This window comes from Mobula birostris, chromosome 4 (assembly GCF_030028105.1).
Source record: "Mobula birostris isolate sMobBir1 chromosome 4, sMobBir1.hap1, whole genome shotgun sequence".
NCBI lineage: Eukaryota > Metazoa > Chordata > Chondrichthyes > Myliobatiformes > Myliobatidae > Mobula > Mobula birostris.
The window spans coordinates 41,433,978-41,459,358 of NC_092373.1; the positions used below are offsets into that span (position 1 = coordinate 41,433,978).

General features: G+C 39.0%; 1 protein-coding gene across 7 annotated transcripts in view; it reads left to right on the plus strand.

Moving 5' to 3' along the window:
- Positions 1-24,656, plus strand: part of LOC140196294 (eukaryotic translation initiation factor 4 gamma 1-like) — a 99,679-nt gene extending 75,023 nt beyond the window's left edge. For all 7 annotated transcript variants that reach the window (XM_072255244.1, XM_072255246.1, XM_072255242.1 and 4 more), the window contains 16 exons: positions 9,683-9,919; positions 10,030-10,134; positions 10,645-10,807; positions 11,365-11,468; positions 11,567-11,672; positions 12,980-13,082; positions 13,993-14,321; positions 14,989-15,107; positions 16,552-16,724; positions 17,129-17,254; positions 18,264-18,345; positions 18,435-18,533; positions 21,804-21,947; positions 22,273-22,354; positions 22,457-22,600; positions 23,665-24,656. In XM_072255244.1, the coding sequence (XP_072111345.1) occupies positions 9,683-9,919; positions 10,030-10,134; positions 10,645-10,807; positions 11,365-11,468; positions 11,567-11,672; positions 12,980-13,082; positions 13,993-14,321; positions 14,989-15,107; positions 16,552-16,724; positions 17,129-17,254; positions 18,264-18,345; positions 18,435-18,533; positions 21,804-21,947; positions 22,273-22,354; positions 22,457-22,600; positions 23,665-23,846 (2,298 nt within the window). In that variant the 3' untranslated portion in view covers positions 23,847-24,656. The remainder of the gene's footprint in view (positions 1-9,682; positions 9,920-10,029; positions 10,135-10,644; positions 10,808-11,364; positions 11,469-11,566; positions 11,673-12,979; positions 13,083-13,992; positions 14,322-14,988; positions 15,108-16,551; positions 16,725-17,128; positions 17,255-18,263; positions 18,346-18,434; positions 18,534-21,803; positions 21,948-22,272; positions 22,355-22,456; positions 22,601-23,664) is intronic.
- Positions 24,657-25,381: the final 725 nt, after the last annotated feature.

A 25,381-nucleotide genomic window follows, 5' to 3' on the forward strand; every position in this document is an offset into this window, starting at 1 on the left:
GTTCAAGCTTTGGGCACAAGCAAAATCCTTGTAGAACCATTTGTTCATTCTATTGTGTAGCTTGTCAACAACTATCTAGTAGTCTCAATCATTCCTACTTTACCAAGGCTAAAGGAATTCTGTCCCCAATTCCACTGTACAGTTTTTAACAGCTTACTGCATTAAAATGCAAGCTTTTGCTCAAACTTTTTGTTTTACAAATTGCTTGAAATCTGTCTTTGATTACAGATGTTTCTGCCAGGGTCTTTTTGCCAACTGGTTGCAACATTGTCATTTCTGTTCCTGCAGTTATGCACATTATGTCATGTCATCTGTTTTGCCCTTGCTTACTTGCATGTTTACATCCTGCTGTGAATCCACTTGTGCTTCTTCATAGTTTGGATTTCTTCTTTTTTGCTAAGTCTTCATTAGTGCTTTGAAGACTAAACATGGTTTCCTTGCTTTTATTTCCATGTTTGCTGCTTACCAAATGCAATTTGGAAACAAAAGATTATCTTAACTGCTTTTCTCCATCGGTCTCTACAGCAGCATCACATTTGTATTTCATCCTTTGTACATAATGCTCCTCCTTTATTATCCTCTTTCCTAATGACCCAAATCACTCACTTGTGGATATGCCCCTTCTCTCACCCCAACCCTGAACATGCAGTCTCATGTCAAGATTAGTGTGTTGTAATGCTGCAATGACAGGATTCCCTTTCCTCTTGATCCCACCTGTTCTCTTTACTTATGGTCGTAGAAATGGCTGTTCCCAGTTGAACATTTTCCTTTGTTACAAAATCACAAGTTTAAAGTGACTTTTTGACAATATATTTCTCCAGCTGCCAGTCTGCTTGATTGTATACTTCTGTGTATATGGCCCCTTCCTTACACTTTTCACTTTGTCCAGTTGTGCTGGTAATAGCATTGTATTGAAATGAGACAAACTTGAGTGGATGTGGAATACAACTGATAAAGCTACCTCATTTGAAATTATTTCTTTTCATTCATTTTCAAGCTTCCAGTTTTTTTTATATAGCTTAGTTGTACTCGCTGAGCTAAGAATAACCAAAATTTCACCATTTATTCAGAAGTATCATGGAAACTCAGTGAATATTATTTGAATAAGTTGAGCATTAGTCTGCTGTTCAAGCACAAAGTAAACAAGATAGTTCTGATGGCTTTGCTTTGCACTAATGAAATAGGATAGCGTAAGCCATATTAAGGATCTGATTCATTTCACCCAAGCTATCTAGTGTGATCAATGATCAGGTGACGAATCGGGAACTGTGACACCAACAAGGCTTTTGCATTAGCCATCTGCACTTACGTAGCAACATGCAATCATATGATATCATGATTCTTGACTGCTGTGTTAAAGCTGAGAGTCACTTCACATTATGGGGGATGCAGTTCAAACAAGAATGCCATCTCAGCGGTCCTCACACTGGTGTATTTTGATAGTAACCTTCAAAATCCAAGAACAGAATGCTGCATTTATTCTACAGTTCTTAATTGTTTTGCATGGACAATATATATAAACTGGAGGAAATATTGTAGTCAATAGGGTAGTATGACTGTTACTATTGTTTCTTTGGGTGATTTGGTTTAAGGTGCCACAAAACTTGCAGAGAAATGAACTATACTGTCTAGCAATGATTTGTTTCCTTCTATTTTCAAATTTATTAGGGAATTGACAGCTTCTAATCCCTTTCTTAAAATGTAATTATTTCATGTGAGCTTTCAGGGAACTGGAGGTAGTAGTTGTCACTGATCCTGTTGTTAGCGTTACTACTACTACTTGTAAGATGGTTTCATAGGTAGTGCATGGCTTTTTCTGTGGGTTATAAATAGTGCTGCATTCCTGTCATTGCATTTTTAATTATAGCTGTCTTCTGGTTATCTTGGAGCTTATCAACTCTAAATATGGTTGAGATGCAGGCTTGATGTCTGAGTTATTAGAGTTTTACTTACACCTTTTCCTGTTTGAGAGGTCTTTGACTAGTATCTAGGTAATTTAATTCTTAACACTATTTCAGATGTAACTGAAGTTCATTGTGTCTTTCATTTCTTTGGTTGATGCAAGAAAGTAAAGTATCATTTAACATTGGTGACACTTGATCAAAAATGTTCGCACTTTTTGCTCTGCTGATGAAGATATTTTTTAAACTGAATGGTTTTAAAGAGTGATTTTTACATGTGTTTTGTTCACCATGACATTATCCGCCATTAAGTTCAAATAAAGTATTTACGTGCTTGTGACCTCCAGGTATCCCAGAATAGCGCAGTGAATTGAATACTTGAGGTAAACACAAAATAATCTGCAGATGCTGTTGTCAAAGGAACACTCACAATGCGCTGGAGGAACTCAGCAGGTCAGTCAACATCAGTTGAAAAGATTAGTCGACGTTTCGGGCTGAAACCCTTCGTCAAGACTGAAGGGAGAACTTTGGGGAGGGTTTGAAGAATGCTGGTAGTTGGGGAAAAAACAGTAATTTGAAAGACAAAGGGGTGGGGGAGGGGAAGCAGGGAGGTGATTGGCAGGAGAACAATGCGCAGTAGTGGAAGGAGGCGGAACTATGAGGGACGTGATGTGAAATAGGGATAGAGGAAGGGAGGGGGAGGGAATTACCGGAAGTTGGAGAATTCTATGTTCATACCAAGGGGCTGGAGACTACCTAGACGGTATGTGATCTCCCGGTAGCCACCCACTTCAACTCTGCTTCCCATTCCCATTCAGATTTGTCCATACATGGCCTTCTCTACTGCCATGATGAGGCTGAACTCGGGTTGGAGGAGCAACACCTCGTATACCATCTGGGTAGTCTCCAGCCCCTTGGTATGAACATAGAATTCTCCAATTTCCAGTAATTCCCTCCCTCTCCCTTCCTCTATCCCTATTTCACATCACCTCCTTCATAGTTCTGCCTCCTCCTACTACTGCGCATTGTTCTCCTGCCAATCACCTCCCTGCTTCCCCTCCCCCACCCCTTTGCCTTTCAAATTACTGTTTTTTTCAACTACCAGCATTCTTCAAACCCTCCCCAAAGTTCTTCCTTCAGTCCTGACGAAGGGTTTCGGCCCGAAACGTCGACTAATCTTTTCAACTGATGCTGACTGACCTGCTGAGTTCCTCCAGTGCATTGTGAGTGTTCCCCTGAATACTTGAGGTATTGTGAGACATAAAACAGTGGAACAAAGAGCACTCCAGCACAGTACAAGCCCTTCAGCCCAAGTTGTTGTGCAACTTTTTAACTTCAAGATCCATCTAACTCTTCCCTTCCATATAACCACCTATTTTTTTTTCATCTATGTGCATATTTAAGAGTCTCTTAAATGTCACTGCAGAGCACCACTGGTCAGTGACTATCTACTACCAAACTTTATCTTTGAGTAAACCAATTCTAAATCCACACAGCCAAGTTTCCCTGGATCCCATACCTCCTGACTTTATAAATGACCCTACCATTTGGAATCTCGTCACATGTGGCTAAGGAGATGGTGCTGGAGGGAGAGCCTCAGATGTTTGGATCATTGGGCGCTCTTCCAGTGAAGGTGGGACCTGTACAGAAGGGATGGTTTGCATCTGAACTGGAGGATAATTAGTATCTTTGTGGGGTTGCAGGGGGCTGGGAACCAGAGCCCCAGAGCAGATAGTGGAGGGCTGTAGGGCCTACATGATGTTGTTAAGCCTACATGCAGTCTGCAATTGAAAGATTAAGCTTGGTTCAAAGTTTAAAGTCATTTATTACATATGTCACCATCTACAACCTTGAAATTTGAATAGTGGTCTGAGTTAGATGTGTATTTCAATGCAGGGAGTATTTTTAGGAAAGGCAGGTGAGCTTTGGGCTACACCCCAGGGTTCTGAAAAAAGTAGCTTTAGATGCTGTGGAGGCATTGGTATTGATCTTTCAGGAATTACTAGGTTCTGGAATGGTTTCAGAGAACTAGAAAATTGCAAATGTCACACCACTCTTTCAAGGGAGGGAGAAGAAAGTAAATTAAAGGTCAGGTAGCCTGACTTCAATAGTTGGGAGCTGTTGGAGTCTATTATTACGGATCAGATTTCAGGGTACTTGGAGGTGCATGATAAAGTAATCCAAAGTAAACATGGTTTTGTTAAGGAGAAATCTTGTCTGACATCTGTTGGAACTCTGCGAAAATAACAGGCAGGATAGACTAAAGAGTCGGTGGATGTTTTCTGGATTTTCAGAAGGCATTTGACAATATGCTGTACATGAAGCTGCTTAACGAGCCCATGATATTACAGAATACATACCAGCATGGATAGAGGACGGGCAGGAGGCAAAGAGATGGAATAAAGGTGGCCTATTCTGGTTGACTGCCAGTAACTAGTGCTCTGCAAGGGTCAGTATAAAGACTGCTTCTTATCATGTTCTATGCCAACGATTTGAGATGATGGAATTGTCAACTTCCTGGCTATTTGCAGACAAAATAAAGATGGGTAGAGAGGCAGGTGATATTGAGGAAGCAGAGAGTCTGTAAAGGGACTTGGACAATGGTTAATGAAGTATATGGTCATGCACTTTGATACAAAGAATAAAGGCAAAGACTATTTTCTAAATGGGGAGAAAATTCAGGAATCAGGTGCAGAGGGATTTTGGAGCCCTTGTGCAGGATTACTTGAAAGTTAACTTACAGGTTGAGTCAGTGGTGAGGAAGGCAAATGCAATGTTAGCACTCATTTCAAGAGGATTAGAATATAAGAGCAAGGATATGATGCTGAGGCTTTATAGGACATTGGTCAGTCTGCACTTGGAGTATTGTGAGCAGTTTTGGGCCCCTTATTTCTGAAAATATGTGTGGGCATTGGAGAGGATCCAGAGGGCATTCACAAGATCACAAGACAAAGGAGCAGAAGAAGGCCATTCGGCCCATCGAGTCTGTTCCGCAGCTCCCCCATGAGCTAAACTATTCACCCATCTAGTTCCAATTTCCGGCTTTTTCCCTATATCCCTTGATACCCTGACTAATTAACCTGTCAATCTCCTTAAACATCCTCAGTTGATCGGGCCTCCACAGTTGTATGTGGCAACGAATTCCACAAATCCACGACTCTGGCTAAAAAAATTTCTCCTCATCTCTGTTTTAACTGGGTACTCTCTAATTCTAAGACTATGGCCTCTTGTCCTGGACTCACCCACCAAGGGAAACAACCTTTCCACATCTACTCTGTCCAACCCTTTCAACATTCAAAATGTTTCTATGAGATCCCCTCTCATTCTTCTATACTCTAATGAATACAATCCAAGAGCCGACAAGCGCTCCTCATATGTTAGCCCCTGCATTCCAGGAATCATCCTCGTAAATCTTCTCTGAACTCTCTCCAACATCAGTACATCCTTTCTAAGATAGGGGGCCCAAAACTGCACACAGTATTCCAAATGAGGTCTCACTAATGCCCCATAGAGCCTCATCAACACCTCCTTACTCTTCTACACTATTCCTCTTGAAGTGAATGCCAACATAGCATTCGCTTCCTTTACCGCCGATCCAACTTAATGGTTAACCTTCAGGGTATCCTGCACGAGGACCCCCAAGTCCCCTTGCACTTCGATTTTTGAATTTTCTCCCCATCCAAATAATAATCTGCCCAATTATTTCTTCTTCCGAAATGTACAACCGTACATTTTTCAACTTGTATCTCATCTGTTATTTCTTTGCCCACTCTCCTAAACTGACTAAGTCTCTCTGCAACCTTGGCGTTTCTTCAACATTTCCTGCTCCTCCACCTATCTTGGTGTCATCTGCAAACTTAGCCACAAAACCATTTAATCCATAATCCAAATCATCAACATACATCGTAAAAAGAAGTGGCCCCAACACTGACCCCTGTGTAACACCACTAGTAACCGGCAACCAATCAGAATAGGATCCCTTTATTCCCACCCTTTGCTTTCTGCCTATCAGCCAATGCTCCACCCATTTCAATATCTTTCCTATAATTCCGTGGGCTCTCATCTTATTAAGCAGCCTCATATGCGGCACCTTATCGAAGGCCTTTTGAAAATCCAAATACACAACATCCACAGCCTCTCCCTTGTCAATCTTATTCGAGATTACCTCAAAAAATTCCAATAAGTTGGTGAGGCAGGATCTTCCCTTCATGAAACCATGCTGGCTTCGGCCTATCTTGTCATGCACCTCGAGGTATTTCATAACCTCGTCCTTGAGGATTGACTCCAATATCTTTCCAACTACCGATGTCAGACTAATAGGTCTGTAATTTTCTTTTTGCTGCCTCCTTCCTTTCTTAAAGAACGGAACTACATTTGCGACCTTCCAGTCCTCCGGAACCATGCCAGAGTCTGTTGATTCCTGGAAGATCATCTCCAATGCTTCCACAATCTCCAAAGCCACCTCCTTCAGAACCCTTGGGTGCACCTCATCCGGACTGGGAGACATATCTATTTTTTAGTCCACTTAGCTTCCCAAGCACTTTCTCTCTAATCTTGACTGTACCTAATTCTATTCCCTGATACCTCTAGCTATCAGGTATATTGTTCATGTCTTCACTGTGAAGACTGATGCAAAATACTCATTCAGTTCCTCTGCCATCTCTTTGTTATCCATTATAATTTCTCCAGCATCATTTTCAATCGGTCCCATATCTACTCTTGCCACTCTTTTACTCTTCATATATTTAAAAAAACGCTTAGTATCCTTTTTTATGTTAATCGCCAACTTCCTTTCAACTTCCTTTCATAATTCATCTTTTCTTTCCTAATGACTTCCTGAGTTTCCTTCTGTAAGTTTTTAAAAGTCTTCTAGTCCTCATTTTTCCCACTAATTTTTGCTTCCTTGTACGCCGTTTCTTTTGCTTTTATTTTTGCTCTAACCGCTCTCGTTAGCTACATTTGTGTCATTTTTCCATTCATGATTTTCTTTTTTCTTGGAATATATTTTTCCTGAATTTTCCTTATTTCTTGTAGGAATTTCATCCCATTTTGCTCTGCCGTCCCTCCATTTAGCTTACTTTTCCAATCGACTTGGGCCAGTTCCTCTCTCATACCACTGTAATTTCCCCTGTTCCACTGAAATATCGATACACCTGATACCAGCTTCTCCCTGTCAAATTTGAAACTGATCTCAATCATATTATGATCACTACTTCCAAGGGGTTCCTTTACCTCCAGCTCCCTAATCGCCTCAGGTTCGTTACACAGCACCCACTCCAAAACAGCCGGTCCCCTGGTGGGTTTCTGGACAAGCTGCTTCAAAAAGCCATCCTGTAGGCATTCTACAAACTCCCTCTCCTGAGATCCATTACCTTCCTGACTTTCCCGATCCACTTTCATATTAAAATCCCCCATAATTATCTTGACATTTTCCTTCTGACACGCTTTTTCTATTTCCAGCTGCAACTTGTAGTCCACATCCCGGCTGCTGTTTGGAGGCTTGTATATAACTGCTATTAGTGTCTTCTTACCCTTGCCATTTCTTGATTCTATCCATAAGGATTCTACCTCTTCTGATCCTATGTCCCTTCTTTCTATTGATTTGATATTGTTACTTACCATCAGGGCCACGCCACCCCCTTTACCTACCTTCCTATCTTTCCTATACACTGTGTATCCTTGGATATTCAGCTCCCAATCACATCCATCATTTAGCCATGACTCGGTGATGGCCACAATGTCATCTCTTTTAACCCGCAGCTGTGTAGCAAGGTCATCCACTTTATTTCTAATGCTGCGTGCATTTAAGTACAGTACATTTAGATCAGTATCTGTTGTTGATTTTGCTATATTTCTATTTTACAGCAAATTGTCCTGTATACTTACTGGCCTGTCCTTCTTGCCATCTTAGCTGCACAGTATTTTTGACTTATTTCTATTTTCCTCTTCCTCGACCCTAACACCTTGGTTTCCTTCCCCTTGCCAACTTAGTTTAAACCCTCCCTAACAGCTATATTAAACAATCCCACCAGGACATTAGTACCTTTTGAGTTCAGGTGTAATCCATCTTTTTTGTATAAGTCATACCTTCCCCAAAATAGATCCCAATGATTTAAGAATTTGAAGCCCTGCCCCCTGCACCAGTTATTTAGCCACACATTCATCTGCTTAATTCTGCTATTCTTACCATCATTAGCACGCAGCTCAGGCAGCAATCCTGATATTATTACTCTGGAGGTCCGGCTTTTCAATTTTCTTCCTAGCTCCCAGTAATCTTTCTTCAGGACCTCCTCTCTTTTTCTGTCTATGTCATTGGTACCAACGTGTACCAAGACTTCCGGCTGCTCGCCCTCTCTCCTCAGAATACTCTGGACTTGATCTAAGGCATCCCGTACCTGGGCACCAGGGAGGGAACACGCCATCCGGGTATCCTTGTCTGACTCGTAGAATCTCTTGTCCGTCACCCTTACGATGGAATCCCCTATAACTACCGCATTTCTTCTTGCTCTCTTGATTTCAGCTCTGGACAGAATGCCAGAACCTCGTTCACTGTGGTCCTCCTCTGTCAGGTCTGCCTCTTCAACAGTATCCAAAGCGATATATCGATTTCTGAGGGGGACTGTCACAGGGGTGCTATCCACTACCTCTCTATAGGTAGTATCTATCACCTCCTCACTTTCCCTAATTAGCCGAAGGTCATCAATTTCCATCTCCAGCTCCTTAACATGGTCCTTCAGGAGCCTCATCTCAGTGCACCCGGTGCAGATGTAATCCTTGGGGAGGCTGGGAGTCTCCCAGGGTCCCCACATCTGGCACTCCAAGCACAACACTAATCCTAGATGCATATCTCTAATGCTACTGTTTGTACTAAATACCAAAAAACTGTAACTTACTCCATTACTATGAGACTCAACAGTCGCAGGAAGCCTCTTCCCGTCTCCGCCGAAGCCCGTTGAGCCAAAGCCCTTTCACTCAGCACCCTCTCATTCGCGGCCTGCTCCAACGAATGATTCTGAAAATAAAGGGGTTAATGTACGAGGAGCATTTGGCCCTCTGGGTCTACTCGCTGGTTTCTAAAAAATGAGGGTGGGGGTTCACATTGAAACCAATCGAATATAGAATGGCCTGGATGGAGTGGGTGTGCAGAGGATGTTTCCTATAGTGGAGGAGGCTAGGATCAGAGGGCACAGGCTCAGAATAGAGTGATGTCCATTTAGAACAGGAATGAAAAGGTATTTTTTAACCAGAGGGTAGTGAATCCATGGAATTCATTGTCACAAACAACAGAGGAGGTCAAGTAATTGGGTATGCTAAAGTGGTGGCTGATCGGATCTTGGTTAGTCAGGGTGGCAAAGGTTACGGGGAGAAGGCAGGAGGATGGTGTGGAGAGGAATAATCAGCCATGATGGAATGGCTAAGCAGATGAAGGGGCCAAGTGGCTTAAATCTGCTCCCATGGCTATGGTCTTGGATGTTGGTCCCAACAGGTGCAGCTAAATCAGCTAAGATGTAAAAAAACAAGCAATCCAGTTGTTCAACCATGACTTATTACTTCATTGCTTTAATATCACTGTTTTTGTTTAATTTATTGTATTTCAATTTACTAGATCCTTTAAATCTCTGGATTAACAATTAATTACTGTGCCACTACAGTTATGTGGTTCTCTTAGTTCCTTCCTTCTATCCAATTTCAGTGATATATTTTCATGGGCACTGACAGTCTTCTGTTTCTATGCCAAGTTACTATTGTCCTCTAAAATTGCCTTTAATTCTCCATTTCAGTCTGAAGAGAAAACTCGTCTCCAAGAGGAGTTAAAGGATGCCAGAGATAAAGCCAGGCGACGATCACTAGGCAATATCAAGTTTATTGGTGAACTCTTCAAACTAAAAATGTTGACAGAACCTATTATGCATGACTGTATAGTGAAGCTGCTAAAGAATCACGATGAGGAATCACTAGAGTGCCTATGTAGGTTGTTAACTACGATAGGCAAAGATTTGGATTTTGAAAAAGCCAAAGTAAGTTTAAGAAATTTTACTTAAATATTTGGTGGAAAAGGCATGAATGATTTGGTCTAGATGTATTTGGTTGTTTTATGCAGAAAATATTACCTTTTTGTATTTTATAGCCTAGGATGGATCAATATTTTAACCAAATGGAAAAAATTATCAAAGACAGGAAAACTTCATCTAGGATTCGCTTTATGGTACAAGATGTAATTGATCTGCGACAAGTGAGTTAAACTTTTTTAAAAAAGATGGTGAATGATCTTTATCTATTATGTGAACAAAAACCTCCATTCTGATTTTTTTTCCTGCAGCATTTCATAAGGCAGTAGATTGGGAAATGTTAACTTTATTGACAAAGACAATATATAGTCTGAGCTAGCAAAGTATTTTTCAAAATTCAACATTTAAATTCCTCTGTTTTATCTGGCAGATCGGTGCTATATTAAACCTATTCAGAGTCTGTCTATGGTTATGAAAACTTTTCTAATCTAGTTAGTGTCAGCTTCTCAATGTCTGCAATTATTTGGTTTTGGACAACACAGCCAACAAAAAGCCATTGAGCCTATAACATTTCTGTACGGTAGTATTTCCAATGCATAATTGAATCGACATGTTTCCTCTGATGCTGGATTGCATTGGTTGAAATTATTGATTATCGATGTTTTGGGTACTGCAGTGGAAAATAATGTTATTTATGGAAGGAAATGTCTAGTTATTGAATTGTTTATTTGCAGAATAACTGGGTGCCTCGAAGAGGTGATCAGGGACCCAAGACATTAGAACAGATACACAGAGAAGCTCAGATAGAAGAGCATCAACAGCATTTAAGAGTACAACAGCAGCTGCTTTCTAAGCAAGATAAAAGGAGAGGTGGTGGAGGTAGTAGTGGTAGTACAGGTGAGTTCAATACTGTTGCTGATATGCAGTCTCTCTTCAGTTCTATGTGTAGTCATTATTCTGGAACTATTTTATTCCATTAGTTTGGAACATTTCACATCAGGAAAACTGAATTGTATTGTGGATGACTGGTTTAATTCTAAAGCAGGCTGTTAGAATCTGTTGGATATTTTACTGCAGTCATTTCCCCTTTTCACAAATCTTGCTTCTGAATATTTGACTTTGGTTCAAATACCTGTACGTCTTTAACTGGTACCTTCCTAGTAATCAGGTGACTGTTATGGTCCAACCTTTGCAAATCACTGTCCATCATGCATATTGTGTCTGCTGAAAAAGGACATTTTTCAACTCTTGAATGAATCTGCTGAACTTGTATGCATTGGTCTATGATAAAAACAACTTGTCAGTTTAAATGGTATTCTTGATCACCTGTTTAAACTGCACACAGACCTAAGACTGTGTTGCTTATTCTAACAACACGTAAACCAGTTTTGTGTGTGATTTGACTTGGGTTTTATACAATTGTTTTTTTAATTACAAAATATTGCTGTGTGTAGGTGGTAGAGGAAGTCAAGGAACTGATGAAGCAGGCTGGAATACTGTACCGATTGCCAAAAGCAGCAGGCCTATTGATACCAGTAGGTTAAGTAAGATTAGTAAGGTAAGGCATTTGTTTCCTGAAATGTAACTTCATTTAAAAATAACCATCATTAATTGTATTTAATAACTTGAGTTCTTTACCTTGTCCATACAAAACAGGCTGGGGTTATGGATTACAACAATCAAGTGCTAGCACCTGCAGGTCGACTTGGTGGTTGGGTTAAAGGGAGCAGTGGTGGATCTGGAAGCAAACCTAGTGATGCAGGTAACGTCAAGATTAAATATTGTAAGAAAGTGACTATGGCCAATATAGAAACAGTTTGAACTTTCCCCTTTCTCAATGCTGGAGTTATTGGAAGAATTGCTTTTGATGTGTGTAATTAAATGCTGTTACAGCTGCACTAGTCTTTCAGTAATTAAGCTCCTGAATTAAGAGTAAGCAAGTTGCAAACATTAACCTAAATACTAAAATGATTGAAAAGTCAATTGACTAATGCAAAAACTATTTCTTGTCAGCCAACTTTGTCTTCTGGTTTTAAATTTTAAATTACTCCATCTCCTGTAATTCATATGTTCCAGAGGCACTTTTAGATTTGGCACAAGCACACCAGCAATGCCTCTATTTTAGTGTGTGGTCTAAAATGATGCTTCAGTATCATCGTAAAGGAAAATGCTTTGTGCCGGTAAAGGCACTGCAGCTGATGCCACATTGCTTCAAGGACCTGAGTTGATCCTGATGGCTACTGTCTTGTGCATTTTGCACAATCTTCCTGTGACTGCATGGGGTTCCATTGGAAGCTCTGTTTTCCTCCTTTCCAGGGATATATTTGTAGGTTAATTGGTTATCATAAATGACCCCATAGTGTAGCTCGGCGCAATAAAATCAAAGGAGAATTGATAGCCTGTGAAAGAGCAAGTTGCGGGCTGTAAGGAGACGTTAAAAAGTAACTGCTCTGGGGGCTCGCATGCCTCAAGAAAAATGCCTTTTGCCTTATAATAAGTAAATGTTCACCACATCTATCATAAAGATGAGTAAATTCAGCCTCTTTTCAGATTAACTTGCTACTTGCTGTATTTCATGAAAATTTGTTATTTGTACTTTTAAACCAAGATCCAAACTACCAGTTTATCTGCATAGTTTATTGTATCAGTTTGGTGAGCAATAACTATTATAGGTGCTTAATTTGATTGTAGCATAAAATTTGAAAAGGGCAGTATATTGAACCAAGAAGATTTATAAACTGCTTTTGGCCAGCTCACTCATGATGACGACCTTATTTAATAATTTATTATTTGAATGTGTATCCTATATTTCATAAATATAAACAGATGTCTTGAATTTGTATTTCTATTGGAGTGTATTCTGTTTTTCCAGACTTTGTGGGTTGAGTGCTATTTGTGAGGGTGGACTATTTCAAGTTATTTTAAGAATTATTCCCTCCTCTTGAGGTAAGGGGGTGGGGAAAAATCTCTGTATCAGTCATACTGAACATCTTAATTAGGTTATTTCTCATTCAATCAACTGCAGTGGATGCACATTGATTTATAATAGTACCGAATTCGTACATTTAGGTGTGGATTCAGGACGGCCAGCCACAGCCACATTGAATAGATTTTCGGCTCTCCAGCAGTCATCGTCCACAGATAATGTTGATGCACGAAGAGTTGTATCCAGGCAAGTCATGAGAATTGATCACTGGAAAATTAACCTTTTAAAATCTGTTGCACATTTTGCATGTTTTGTTGCAGGACTTCCACTGAGATAGAAATACATAATGAATGTCTTTTGACTGTGCTACTGTGAGATTGCTTAACTTGGAAATCCTTTAAGGAACATGAAGCATTCAGGCAGCTTCTTTTATGGAGAGTTGTATTATTACATGCCTTACCAAGATTTTTTATACATGCATCAAAAGAAATGCACTATTTTAAATGCTGAGATCTCCAGCAGGTTTTGTTGGTCTTTTGAAAGACTCTTCTTGCACGTATTCCCTAAGTAATTTTATTTCATATCTCAAATTTGTTATGATTTATGAATTCTGTAAGGGTGAAGTTCCATAACCCAAATGATTGTAATGGGATAACGGGAGAGACAACTTGTATATTAAATTTTACCGAAAGTGTGCTCTTAATATGAAACACAAGCAGCACAGAAACAACAAAATATCTTTTGAAACAGTCATTGTTAGTGTGAAGGATTGTACCTGACAAAGCTCCCTCAAAATGTGATAATGAACTGATCTATTTTTGTTGAGTGAAAGATAGCACAGGGCAATGGAAGTAACTTAAGTGCTCGGGTACAATTCCTTGCAATGTACTTAAAATATTAAGTGGCTTGTTCAGTATCCTTGTGTGTGATATACAGAAAGAAAATAGCTACCTTGCTCCATACTCCACTTTAGTGTAAGATTTTGATTTTGTTTTTTACCCCTGTTCAATTCTGTGGTGTGGGACGGTCTGACTTAGTAGCACACAATGCTGGAGAAACTCAGCATCTATGGAGAGGAATAGAGAGTCTTGTGTAGATGCATAGAAGTATGGAGTTCTTACAGATCTTTATTTTTTTTGGGGGGGGTATTCAACAGGAGTAGTTCAAGTCGTGAAAGAAGTGAAAAAGGTGATCGTGAACGAGGAGACCGGTTTGAAAGAAGTGAACGTTACGAGAAAAGTGAGCGGAGTGATCGGCTTGAACGAATTGAACGCAGTGAAAAGGGTGACAAAAGTGATCGGATTGAGAAATCTGAGAAGAGTGATTGCAACAGACCTTCACTTACCAAGAGAAGCTATAGCAAAGAAGTTGATGACCGAAGCAGGGAAAGAGAACGACGAAACTCTCAAGAGCCAGTAAGACGTGTAGCCAGCATGACCGAAGAGAGAGATAGAGGACATGCCAGAGATCGAAGTAAAGAGCCTGGTAAATTGTCAGCTTTTTGATGCCCTCAACAGGAATATTGCCAAGGTTGCCTTTGCAGATAATTTTAAAAAACTATATACAATATTATGTATTCACTTGCTGTTTACTCACTGTGGGATTACTCTACTATGAAGTGGTTTCGGTTCTTAAATTCTAATGGTTAATGAAGGATTAATTTGCTCCTTTCCTAAATGATTTTAGACCTGTTCCCAGGACATTAGCACAGCACAAGTCCTTTCCTGATACAAGTGAATTGGTGTGCCAACAATGCTTTCAGGTTGCAGGCAGTGTAGAAGACCCGGAAAGCTGTTCTACAATTTCCCAAAATCACTGTTTAAAAATGTCATTTACTGATCTCAGTTGAAGAATTGACCCAGTTAATTCACAAGTGTTTGATTATTCCTGTGCTGTATGGGGTTTGCAGTGCATGGATACTATTAGCTGTATTCAAAACTGTGGTCTTCTGGCATTATCCCCAACAACAAAATTCACCTGTTTACAGTTGACTGAAGCATTTCAGCTTGTGCACAGTGAACAGTATGTCAGGTGCATGCATGTCTGTACCTGAAAAATATAAAATGGAAATTAAACGTTAGTGATTTAAATTGTGGAGAAGCTGTACTGATTCAAATAATTAAATTTATTCCAATTATTTTTAATTTACTAGTTAAGCTTGAACCAGTCTCGCTATCTACAACATCTGATAAACTTGCTCTCTCTGAGGAAGAACTTGAAAAGAAATCCAAGGCCATCATTGAGGAATATTTACACATTAATGATATGAAGGTAAGCACAGATATTTACTAGTTCATTATTTGCGAACTGTATGAATTTTGTTTAAATGGCAGTCCCACAGAATCAGTGAACTGAAAATGAGCTGGTTCTGTGATGTGGAAAATTATTCCAGGCAGAATCCACATCAATGGAGCTGAAGATGATGGGGTTGGAAATCAATGAAGTCAACAGGTAATGCATGCACTACCACTCATTCCAGAGAGATTATCAGAACCTCAGTGTCTGCAGCCTTCTAATTGATCAGTAAACTTGCCTATTGTTTAACAAGAGTTTTTTTTTTGAAAAGTACTGCAATAATCATGCGAGATTTTAATCACTGTGTAAAGCACAATGTGTAGGGCTACAAGTATTAATTATGCGTAATTTGGAGTTTGTAGTGAATAATCCTCAAAATTACGTTGCTGAAATTCAAATTTCATTTGAGGATGAGAAATTTGTATTCTCACCTTTAAAGGGAACCACTATGTTTATAAATTGGATTGGCTAAAGAGAACTGAGAAAATAAATATCAATAGGTGAGAAAAGTGCATATTGTAGATATCTAACTAAGTTATGGAGGGTATTAGATAAACTAATGGGGTTAAAAGGCCATAAGACTCCAGAACCTGATGGCTTGCATTCTAGTGCCTATAGGAAAGTCATTGCAGGAATTGTGAATTTGTTGGTTATAATCTTAACAGAATTCTGTAGGTCCTGGAGAGATGCCAGAGAAATTTATAGCCATTATTCAGTATAGGAAGGAGACAAGCCCAGACTCTTTTGGCCTGTCAACCTCGTGTCTATTAGTGGGGAAATTGCTGACATTAATTATTAAGGAGGCGATAATATTTAGAAAATCTTAAGGCAGTTGAGTGTCATCAACATAGTTATATGAAAAGGAATTGTATGAAGCATTTTCAAGCAGTTCACTGGAGTATAGAAAAATGAGAGTTACTGTAATCACAAGATTATCTGGAAGGATGAAGCATTGTTTTAAAATAAGAGGATACCTATTTAAGGTGGATGAGAAAGAATTATCTTCTGAGGGATGGTGAATCTTGTAATTCTTGACTCCAGAAATCTTTGGATAGTATAATCAAGGAGAATGATGGATATTTTATATTAAAACCAAGTCAAGGTATATAGGGTGTGAGAAGGGAGAAAGTGGAAATTTAGTATTGAGGTTAAGATTACATCATCGATTTCTTGCCTGAATGACAAGGTGTTCAAGGGTACATTTGGGGCTGCTTAAATTATCTTCACTCTAAAGGTTCTATAACAATATGTTGCCAACACCGAGTTTTATTTTGAGGTTCATTATTATAACAGTATATCTTCTAATATGCTACAGATGATTTTTTAAAAATATTGTACACTTGGAAATTTTGCCATATTGCTATAACAATATTCTGTGAAATTTAAGAAAGGAAATTGAAATCTCAATTTACTTCCTTAGGAAGCATTGCAATGTGTGCAGGAACTTGAGTCACCCAAGACATTGCACATCTTCGTTCGAAGTGGGGTTGAGTCAACTTTGGAACGAAGTGCAATAGCAAGAGAACACATGGGCATGCTTTTGTATCAACTTGTAAAAACTGATACCCTATCAAAGCAACAGTATTACAAAGGGTAAGAACGGAACCACGTGTACACCATGGATCTGCAAGATTCAAATGCTCTATGAAGTTTAACCCAAATATTCTGTTAACTATGTATCATTTTAAGAAGTTGATAGCTTTTAATTCTGAGAGTTTGATCAAAGGTTCCTGAATTATTTTGTTTTTCCTTTCCATTCCACTTCATCCTCTGTATTACGGGCACTTAATGGGCTTGATTTTTTTTTAAAGTTGACTATAAATAGCTTTTGGGGAAGAGTGTGATGTGCATTGGGTGTGGCAGGAAAAGTTATAGAACAAGATGAATGTCAGATTAAGCTAGGTAGATATGGACAGTGGGGTGGTATTCTGCTGTGTTTGAGTTACATATTTTTATTTCCGCACTGAGGGCTCTTATGATTTGTTTGTGTACCACAGACTAAGTGAAATCCTTGAAATAGCTGAAGATATGGAAATTGATATTCCACATATATGGCAGTATCTTGCAGAACTAATTGTTCATATGCTACATGATGGAGGTATACCAATGGCAGAACTTTTCAGGTAACATTTCATTTTGTAGTGTTAATACAATCTGCAGCTGTTTAAAAATGAAATCCATTGTTTGTAGAGGGAATTGATGAGATATTAACTTTGGGAGCAAATTACATTACAGTGGAGTTTGCAGCCAGTTTAATTCTTAAGTTCATCCATGTTAAGTCAGCAGATATAGCTGCATTTATCGGCATAATGAGGTCTCACTAACTAATCAAGTGATGAGTTGATGTGTTTTGGTGATGGTGGGTGTGAGGTAAATTTGAATTGGGACATTAACCACCTTATACCTCTTCAAATACCATCAGGATTTTTAAAAGCTGAATAATGTAGCACTTCCATTAAGTAAGCATTCCATTCCTATTTGGAGTTGCATTGCACCATTGAGATCAATGATCTGGCTTGTACTGCTATTACCAGATGAAGATGCTGGGCAATTTGTTTGTTCGAGGCAATGACCACCTTTAACTAAAGAGTGTAGTGACATCCAGATAGCATTTGGTGGCATTGGTCTGCTGAATCTCTTCCAGTTATCAATGTTCAAGGATTCACCGTTTGTTAAGAAAATATAATAGGAAAAACTACGATGTTCTTCGGCTGAAATGGCTGGTCAAATTAAGTATTTTGAAATAGCTTTAGAGTCTGGATGGGAATGTGTTCAACGCTCAACTCTGCACCCAAATGAGACCAGCTACATCAATGTCAGTAGTGTCAATTACCAAATATTGTTGTTCCTAATCTTGTCTAACCACTTGAGTTTCCCACCCTATAGAACTGTAAACTACATTCACTCAGTTAAACCTCTTCAGGAGCAGCTCACCTTTACTCTCAAGGGCAGTTATGTATGGGAAATAAATGCTTTATTTTGCCAGTGATCTTCTTTAAAGATTTTTTAAAAGCTTGTCTCCCAGTGTTGTAATTGACATAAGTTTTCAAAATATTCAGATGAAGTTGATGCAACTTCTCCAGATTTTTTTTGTGAAATTAATGTGTGTTTTTTTAAATTTCCTCCTGACAGGGAAGTGGCCAAGCCTCTTGTCACCATTGGGAAAGCTGGGCTTCTGCTTGCTGATCTTTTATGTTTACTTTGCAAAGGAATGGTAATTTGAAAAAATTATTGTCTGAATGTACTTCCTTACCCATGTAATTTCAAGTTTCAAAACCCTAAATACTTTATCTAACTGCACAGAGCCGAAAGAAGGCAGGTTCTTTGTGGAGAGATGGAGGACTGAGTTGGAAGGAATTCCTTTCTGAGGAAGAGGATATTAACAAATTTGTCACTGAGAAGGTATTTCCTAATTGAGTTATACACGCTTTGCATTTCAAGTAAGAGAATAATAATGTTAGTGTATGTGGTTTGATATTGATATGATCTTTTCTGTTCATATGATCATCTTTGCTGCTAATTGCACTTCATGGGCATATTGCTAATTTTCATGTTTGACTTTGTGCAAATCTCATCACAGTATCTAAGCCTAAAAAAAGTTTGAAATATTCCTTCATAAATATCTCAGTGATGCTGTTTGGTGCTGTTCACCATGATTGACAATAAAGATTAATTTCCACCACCATTAATGGCACTGTCTTAAGAGTGTCATCTCCAAAATACTTACTCTAGAAGTAACTCCTGAAAAGGGATTGCAGCAAAGTACAACTGGACAGTTGGCGGTGAACCTTTGGATTTTTCTGTGGGCTATGAAGGCTCGTCAGTGTTCTCATTCAGAACAGTTAATAGATTTTCAAGGGACTAGTGTGATATGGAGGTAGTGCTGCAAAAAGACAATGAGGTGGGACAGCAGTCATGAATGTTGAAGCAGGCTTATGGGACCACATGGCTTATTCCACTGCTTAATATATTACCTGTCTTTGCCAGGTAAATGAATGAATAAGAATTTTGTAACTGGGAGAATTTTGTCCCTTAAGCCTAATCATTACAGCCATAGTTAATCTGAGAATTCAACACTTTCCTATTTTATCACTGTAATTTGGTAATTCCATACAGTTTTAAAATCTGTCATGATCAGCCTTGAGTTACTGCTTTTATTTGAGATTAGAGGTTCCATGGATTCACATTCAGAAATAAGTTACTAATGCTCCTTTTTGTTATGAGACTGATGTTTTGGAATGGACTCCCTCATCAGAGGCATATCTACATACTTGTAAGTCTTGTGAAGTATTTTCAGAATGTTTCATAGAACATAGAACAGTACAGGCCCTTCGTCCCACAGTGTTGTGCTGGCCCTTAAACCCTGCCTCCCATATAACCCCCCCACCTTAAATTTCTCCATATACCTGTCTAGTACTGACTCAGGCAGTATATTCCATGCACTAACTACTCTCTGAGTAAAAAAAAAAACCTTCCTGTAATATCCCCCTTGAACTTCCCACCCCTTACCTTAAAGCCATGTCCTCTTGTATTGAGCAGTGTTGCCCTGGGGAAGAGGTGCTGGCTGTCCACTCTATTTATTCCTCTTAATATCTTGTATACTTCTATCATGTCTCCACATTCTCCTTCTCTCCAGAGAGTAAAGCCCTAGCTCCCTTAATCTCTGATCATAATGCATACTCTCTAAACCAGGCAGCATCCTGGCTACTCTCCCCTGTACCCTTTCCAATGCTTCTACATCCTTCCTATAGTAAGGCGACCAGAACTGGACACAGTACTCCCAAGTGTGGCCTAACCAGAGTTTTATAGAGCTGCATCATTACCCCGCGACTCTTAAACTCTATCCGTCGACTTATGAAAGCTAACACCCCATAAGCTTTCTTAACTACCCTATCTACCTGTGAGGCAACTTTCAGGGATCTGTGGACATGTGCCCCCAGATCCCTCTGCTCCTCCACACTACCAAGTATCCTGCCATTTACTTTGTACTCTGTCTTGGAGTTTGCCCCTCCAAAGTGTACCACCTCACACTTCTCTGGGTTGAACTCCATCTGCCACTTCCCAGCCCACTTCTGCATCCTATCAATGTCCCTCTGCAATCTGCGACAATCCTCTACACTATCCTCAACACCACCAACTTTTGTGTCGTCTGCAAACTTGCTAGCCCACCCTTCTACCCCCACATCCAGGTCATTAATAAAAATCATGAAAAGTAGAGGTCCCAGAACCGATCCTTGTGGGACACCACTAGTCACAACCCTCCAATCTGAATGTACTCCCTCCACCATGACACTCTGCTTTCTGCAGGCAAGCCAATTCTGAATCCACCTGGCCAAACTTCCCTGGATCCCATGCCTTCTGACTTTCTGAATAAGCCTACCGTGTGGAACCTTGTCAAATGCCTTACTAAAATCCATGTAGATCACATCCACTGCACTACCCTCATCTATATGCCTGGTCACTTCCTCAAAGAACTCTTATTGGGCTTGTTAGACACGATCTGCCATACACAAAGCCATGCTGACTGCCCCTGATCAGACCATGATTCTCTAAATGCCCATAGATTCTATCTCTAAGAATCTTTTCCAACAGCTTTCCCACCACAGACGTAAGGCTCACTGTCTCCCAGATGCTCACCCACTGAGAGATCTGTGACCTGACCCGGTTTGTTACCTAATACTAGATCTAGTATGGCATTCCCCCTAGTCAGCCTGTCAACATACTGTGACGAGAATCCATCCTGGACACACTTAACAAACTCTGCCCCATCTAAACGATTGGAACAAATCAGATGCCAATCAATATTAGGGAAGTTAAAGTCACCCATGATAACACCCTGTTATCTTTGCACCTTTCCAAAATCTGCCTTCCAATCTGCTCCTCGGTATCTCTGCTGCTACCAGGGGGCCTGAGTAACTGCTCCCTTCCTGTTCCTGACTTCTACCCATTCTGATTCAAAAGAGGATCCTGCTACATTACCCACCCTTTCTGTAGCTGTAATAGTACCTCTGATCAGAAATGCCACCCCTCCTCCCCTTCCCCCTCCATCCCTTTTAAAGCACTGAAATCCAGGAGTATTGAGAATGAGGCCCTGTCATTCTTATCTCTAGAAAGATAGACTGGACCTTCATTCTATGAAAGACTAACAGCGTTGTACAATGTGACAAAGCTTTTCCGGTCATTACTGCAAAGGGAATGAATTATCAGTGTTCTGTGCTAACGATTTATTACATGAGGACATTCTAATTATTTGGAACTTACAAAACATGTTTAATAATTTTGCATTTTTAAAGTAATTTTTCTGCCAGACTGGATATTCATATTATTGTTGCCTGCTTGCTCATCAGTGTATCTTTTTGCAACTAGCATTGCCACTTAATCAGCAAGCTTGAATGCATTGCACTCCTTCAAGCACCTAGCAGGTTCAAACAAGGGTTAACTGGTGTCATGACAACAAATTGATCCCCTTGTTATTACTTCCCGCTGACAATTGATAATAGGCTAACTGGTTATATTCTTCTCTGTTCTCTAAAAAGTTTTGGCGTTTCTCAATGTATTAGGTCTTCTCCAGAAACTGAGCAAAGTAATGAATGCATACACCTGATATACCAGCTGCAGACAAATCAAATAACAAGAATTAAAATGGCTAATTTCAATTTGATCTGCTTACAGAAAGTAGAATTTACTCTGGGAAATGAATCTTGTCACGAGGGAACACCAAGCAAAATGGAAATGTCCTTTGATGAGCTCTGTGAACAGTTTGATAAACTGATTAAGGAGAAAGCTGAGAACCAAAGAATATTTGACTGGATTGAAGTAAGCTTACTTCAGTATCTTAACTTTAAGCTTTATTCTGCCGGGGGGGGGGGGGGGGGAAGAAAATCCATTTTATGTGAGTGAATGTTTTAAAAATTGGGTATCATAAGCTTATTACTTGGCTGTCTGTAGTATGCACAGGTTTCTAAGTGGAATTAGTGACCTGTAAGTTGCATATTGAATCAAACTGAAAACTAGTGTTGCATATTTTGGAGGGTGAGAGTGTAATTATCTTTAGTCTCAGAAGTGTGGAGTATCTAATCATGTAATGCAAATATAATGTAAATAGTGTATGTTATTAACTCCAAGTAAAACCCTGTTCTAGGCCAATCTAGATGAAAAGCAATTGATTTCTCCACTCTTCATCAGAGCATTAATGAAGTCTGTTTGTCATTCGGCTGTTGTATGTAAGTATACCTTTGTTTTTTTTTAAATCTTTAAACTCATATACAGTAAAATATCCACTGTAATTTGTTAATTCTTTTCCCTTCCTTTCTTGCCCATTTTAGTTGAAAACCCTGTTCGTGTAGATACGGATATCATCCAAAATAGAGTAAAAGTCCTGACAAAATATCTGAATTCTGATCCCCAGCGTGAGCTACAAGCACTATATGCCCTCCAGGCCTTAATGGCCATATTAGAACAACCAGCAAGTAAGTACAATATTTGCAGCTTTTGAATAGACCTACAGTGTTTCTGTCATCTGAGGACAGACCTTAAAACAAATATGTACCCTTCTATCCTGATGGTTTATTGGCATCTGGATGGTATTTGGAAAACCAAGTATCAGACTCTTGTATTTTCTCTATGACACAGACGCTCATTAGGTTAGTCTGACACCTACTGCAGCACAACATGAAATCCAAGAAAAAATAACCGGGCACATGGATCTTAATTCATTCCATGCTTATTAAAGTTTAGGTCTTTGCTAAACAAAATAGTTCAGATTTCTCAATACCATAAATTTGCTTTAGCAATAGCAGGAATGAGGTTACTTGCTCCTTGTAGTGATTGATATCTCAGGTCCTATTTGAGTGATTGTTGCAAATGGATGGGAGCAATATTTTGTTTCCACCATTTCTCCCAACTCCCATGAAAAACTTGCATTTCATTTTTTAAATTATTTGCAAAAGAAATTTGCAGTCACAGAAGTCCATAAATATTCAATTTTGATGTTATAAAATGACTATTTTATTCACTGGATATTTTTAAAGGTTTTTCCATGACCAGTTTTTATCTGACTTCTGAAATAATGTTTTGTTTCTTCTGACTCATAATCTGAGGATGCCACATAATTGTTAAAAAGCGGATCTCTATATTCACAGTAAAGTAGACATAATGCGCAATGCAAATATATGGTCATGTATGTTGCAGTTTGCACTCGTTGCCCATATCTGCAGTTGGAAGTTCTAACCATGTCTAATGCAAACTATGTCCTCGACAGAGTAATTGCATTTTTCTTCCAGAGCCAAACCACTCCATCGATTACTATAAATACGTCATTCATATGCTGGTAGTATTGAGCAAATTGTTAGGTAAAATCGAGTAATTAAGTAAAAGTAAGTATTGAGCTTGGTCTGCACAGTGCAGCCTGGCATGATTCCAGTTTACCGTAAGATCAGGCAGAATGGTGATCAAGTTTGAATGTGGTAATTTACAGGTGTTCCTTTGGGTACTTTGAAAGCTGTACACTTACTTTTCTAAATTTTCTTTGCAGATTTACTAAGGACATTTTTTGATGTTTTGTATGATGAGGATGTTATATCTGAAGAAGCCTTTTACAAATGGGAGTCCAGTAAAGACCCAGCAGAACAACAAGGAAAAGGAGTAGCTTTGAAATCTGTGACAGCTTTCTTCACTTGGTTAAGAGAAGCTGAAGAAGAATCAGAAGGCAATTAGAAGTAATTATTGACAGATATCAGTCATATGATGAATCGCATTAGACAGATGAGGACTGTCCTTTGAATTTTTGCACAATCAAGTGCTTGGTTCTGAGAACATCTATTCAATAAACCCTTGATACTGCAAGGTTTTATCTATTTTTTAACATCAACAGTTCATGTCTAACAAATATAACAATTTAGAAAAAAAAATAGGGCTATTGAGATGGTCCTGAAAATTAGGTGGAGTCATGGGCATAGGAAAGTGGCGGGAATTTTTGATTTTTAAACTAGAATGGTGGATACCTTGGTGTTAAATCACCAACGATGCAAACAAATTTGGGAATCCCAGGATATATCAACTTGGCTTCCCTATGCTAGATTTTTTTTGAAGGGTAGGGTACACAGGCCATTGGACTCCTGTTCTTATGCCTATGAGTTGTATAAAAAGCCTTGAACAAGCCTGTAGTGGATTTTAAAAATCAGTAAGAGTTTAACAGTTTAATTAGACAAAAAGTAAAACAGTACAGTTCCTAGATGATTCTACTTAATGTAGAACAGTTTTAGGACAGTTCTGTAAATAAATGTTTTGCAATATTGCTAATGTAATGCCATGTTATTTCTGCTGTCTTTGATAAAGTGCAGCAGTGTCTCTTGTATTTATAGAATTCCTGAGTTCATAAGGTGCTTGTAATTATCAACAAAAAAGAATCCTTCATTGATTACAGTTTAAATGAATGTGTAAATACTTTTGCTTTATTAAGTATTTAATTAAAAATTAATGCCTCTTTTCACACCCGGAACTGGAAAATAAAGAACATATTGCAAAGTCTCCTACTTTTGTTTGTAGCAGGATAACTTTCTCAGCAGAAGCCTTCGCCTTTGGAATGGTTCTGTGGCTCCACAATATGAAAATGGGTGTTCTAGTGGTTGGTTGGGATCGAAACTACCCTGCAGATTATTCAAAAATTGTGATTGGTTTCAAATTCACCTTTACCAAATATTTTTTTTTTACTTCCCAAAGCTATAAAATAGTGCAGATATTTTCCTTTGCATATTAGTAATGGGATGCAGTGTGTTGATCTGAGAAATTATAAAAGATTGCTTATATTATCAGCATTTTGTTTTAGTTGAAGCTGGGGAAAGATGCTGGAATTTATATAGCTATCTGAGTCATTTATTGATATTAGAGCAAGGAGCCTCAATGGAAGAAAGTAACTATCTGCGCAAATTACTTATTGTTTCTCAGATCATCATAGTAGCTGTATTGAACCTAGTTGCTGGCAAGAAATGCTTGCACTATAAGTCGGCTGAGCATTCTGTTTAAATTACTCCTGATTATAAAGTCTGAAAAGGCAAATTACCTTCTAATGTGTATGCTGTTAATTGTTTTCTTAAATCCCTTCGAAATGAAAATATTGCCCAGCAACCTTGTTATTATCAAGAATATAGGGTTCAATGTCTTGCCCAATGGTCCTCTAACTGTAGAAGTCCTAGAAAAGCAATGGCCCTTTTTGTTTGTGAATTTTAAATGGAGATGGTTCAATACTTGTG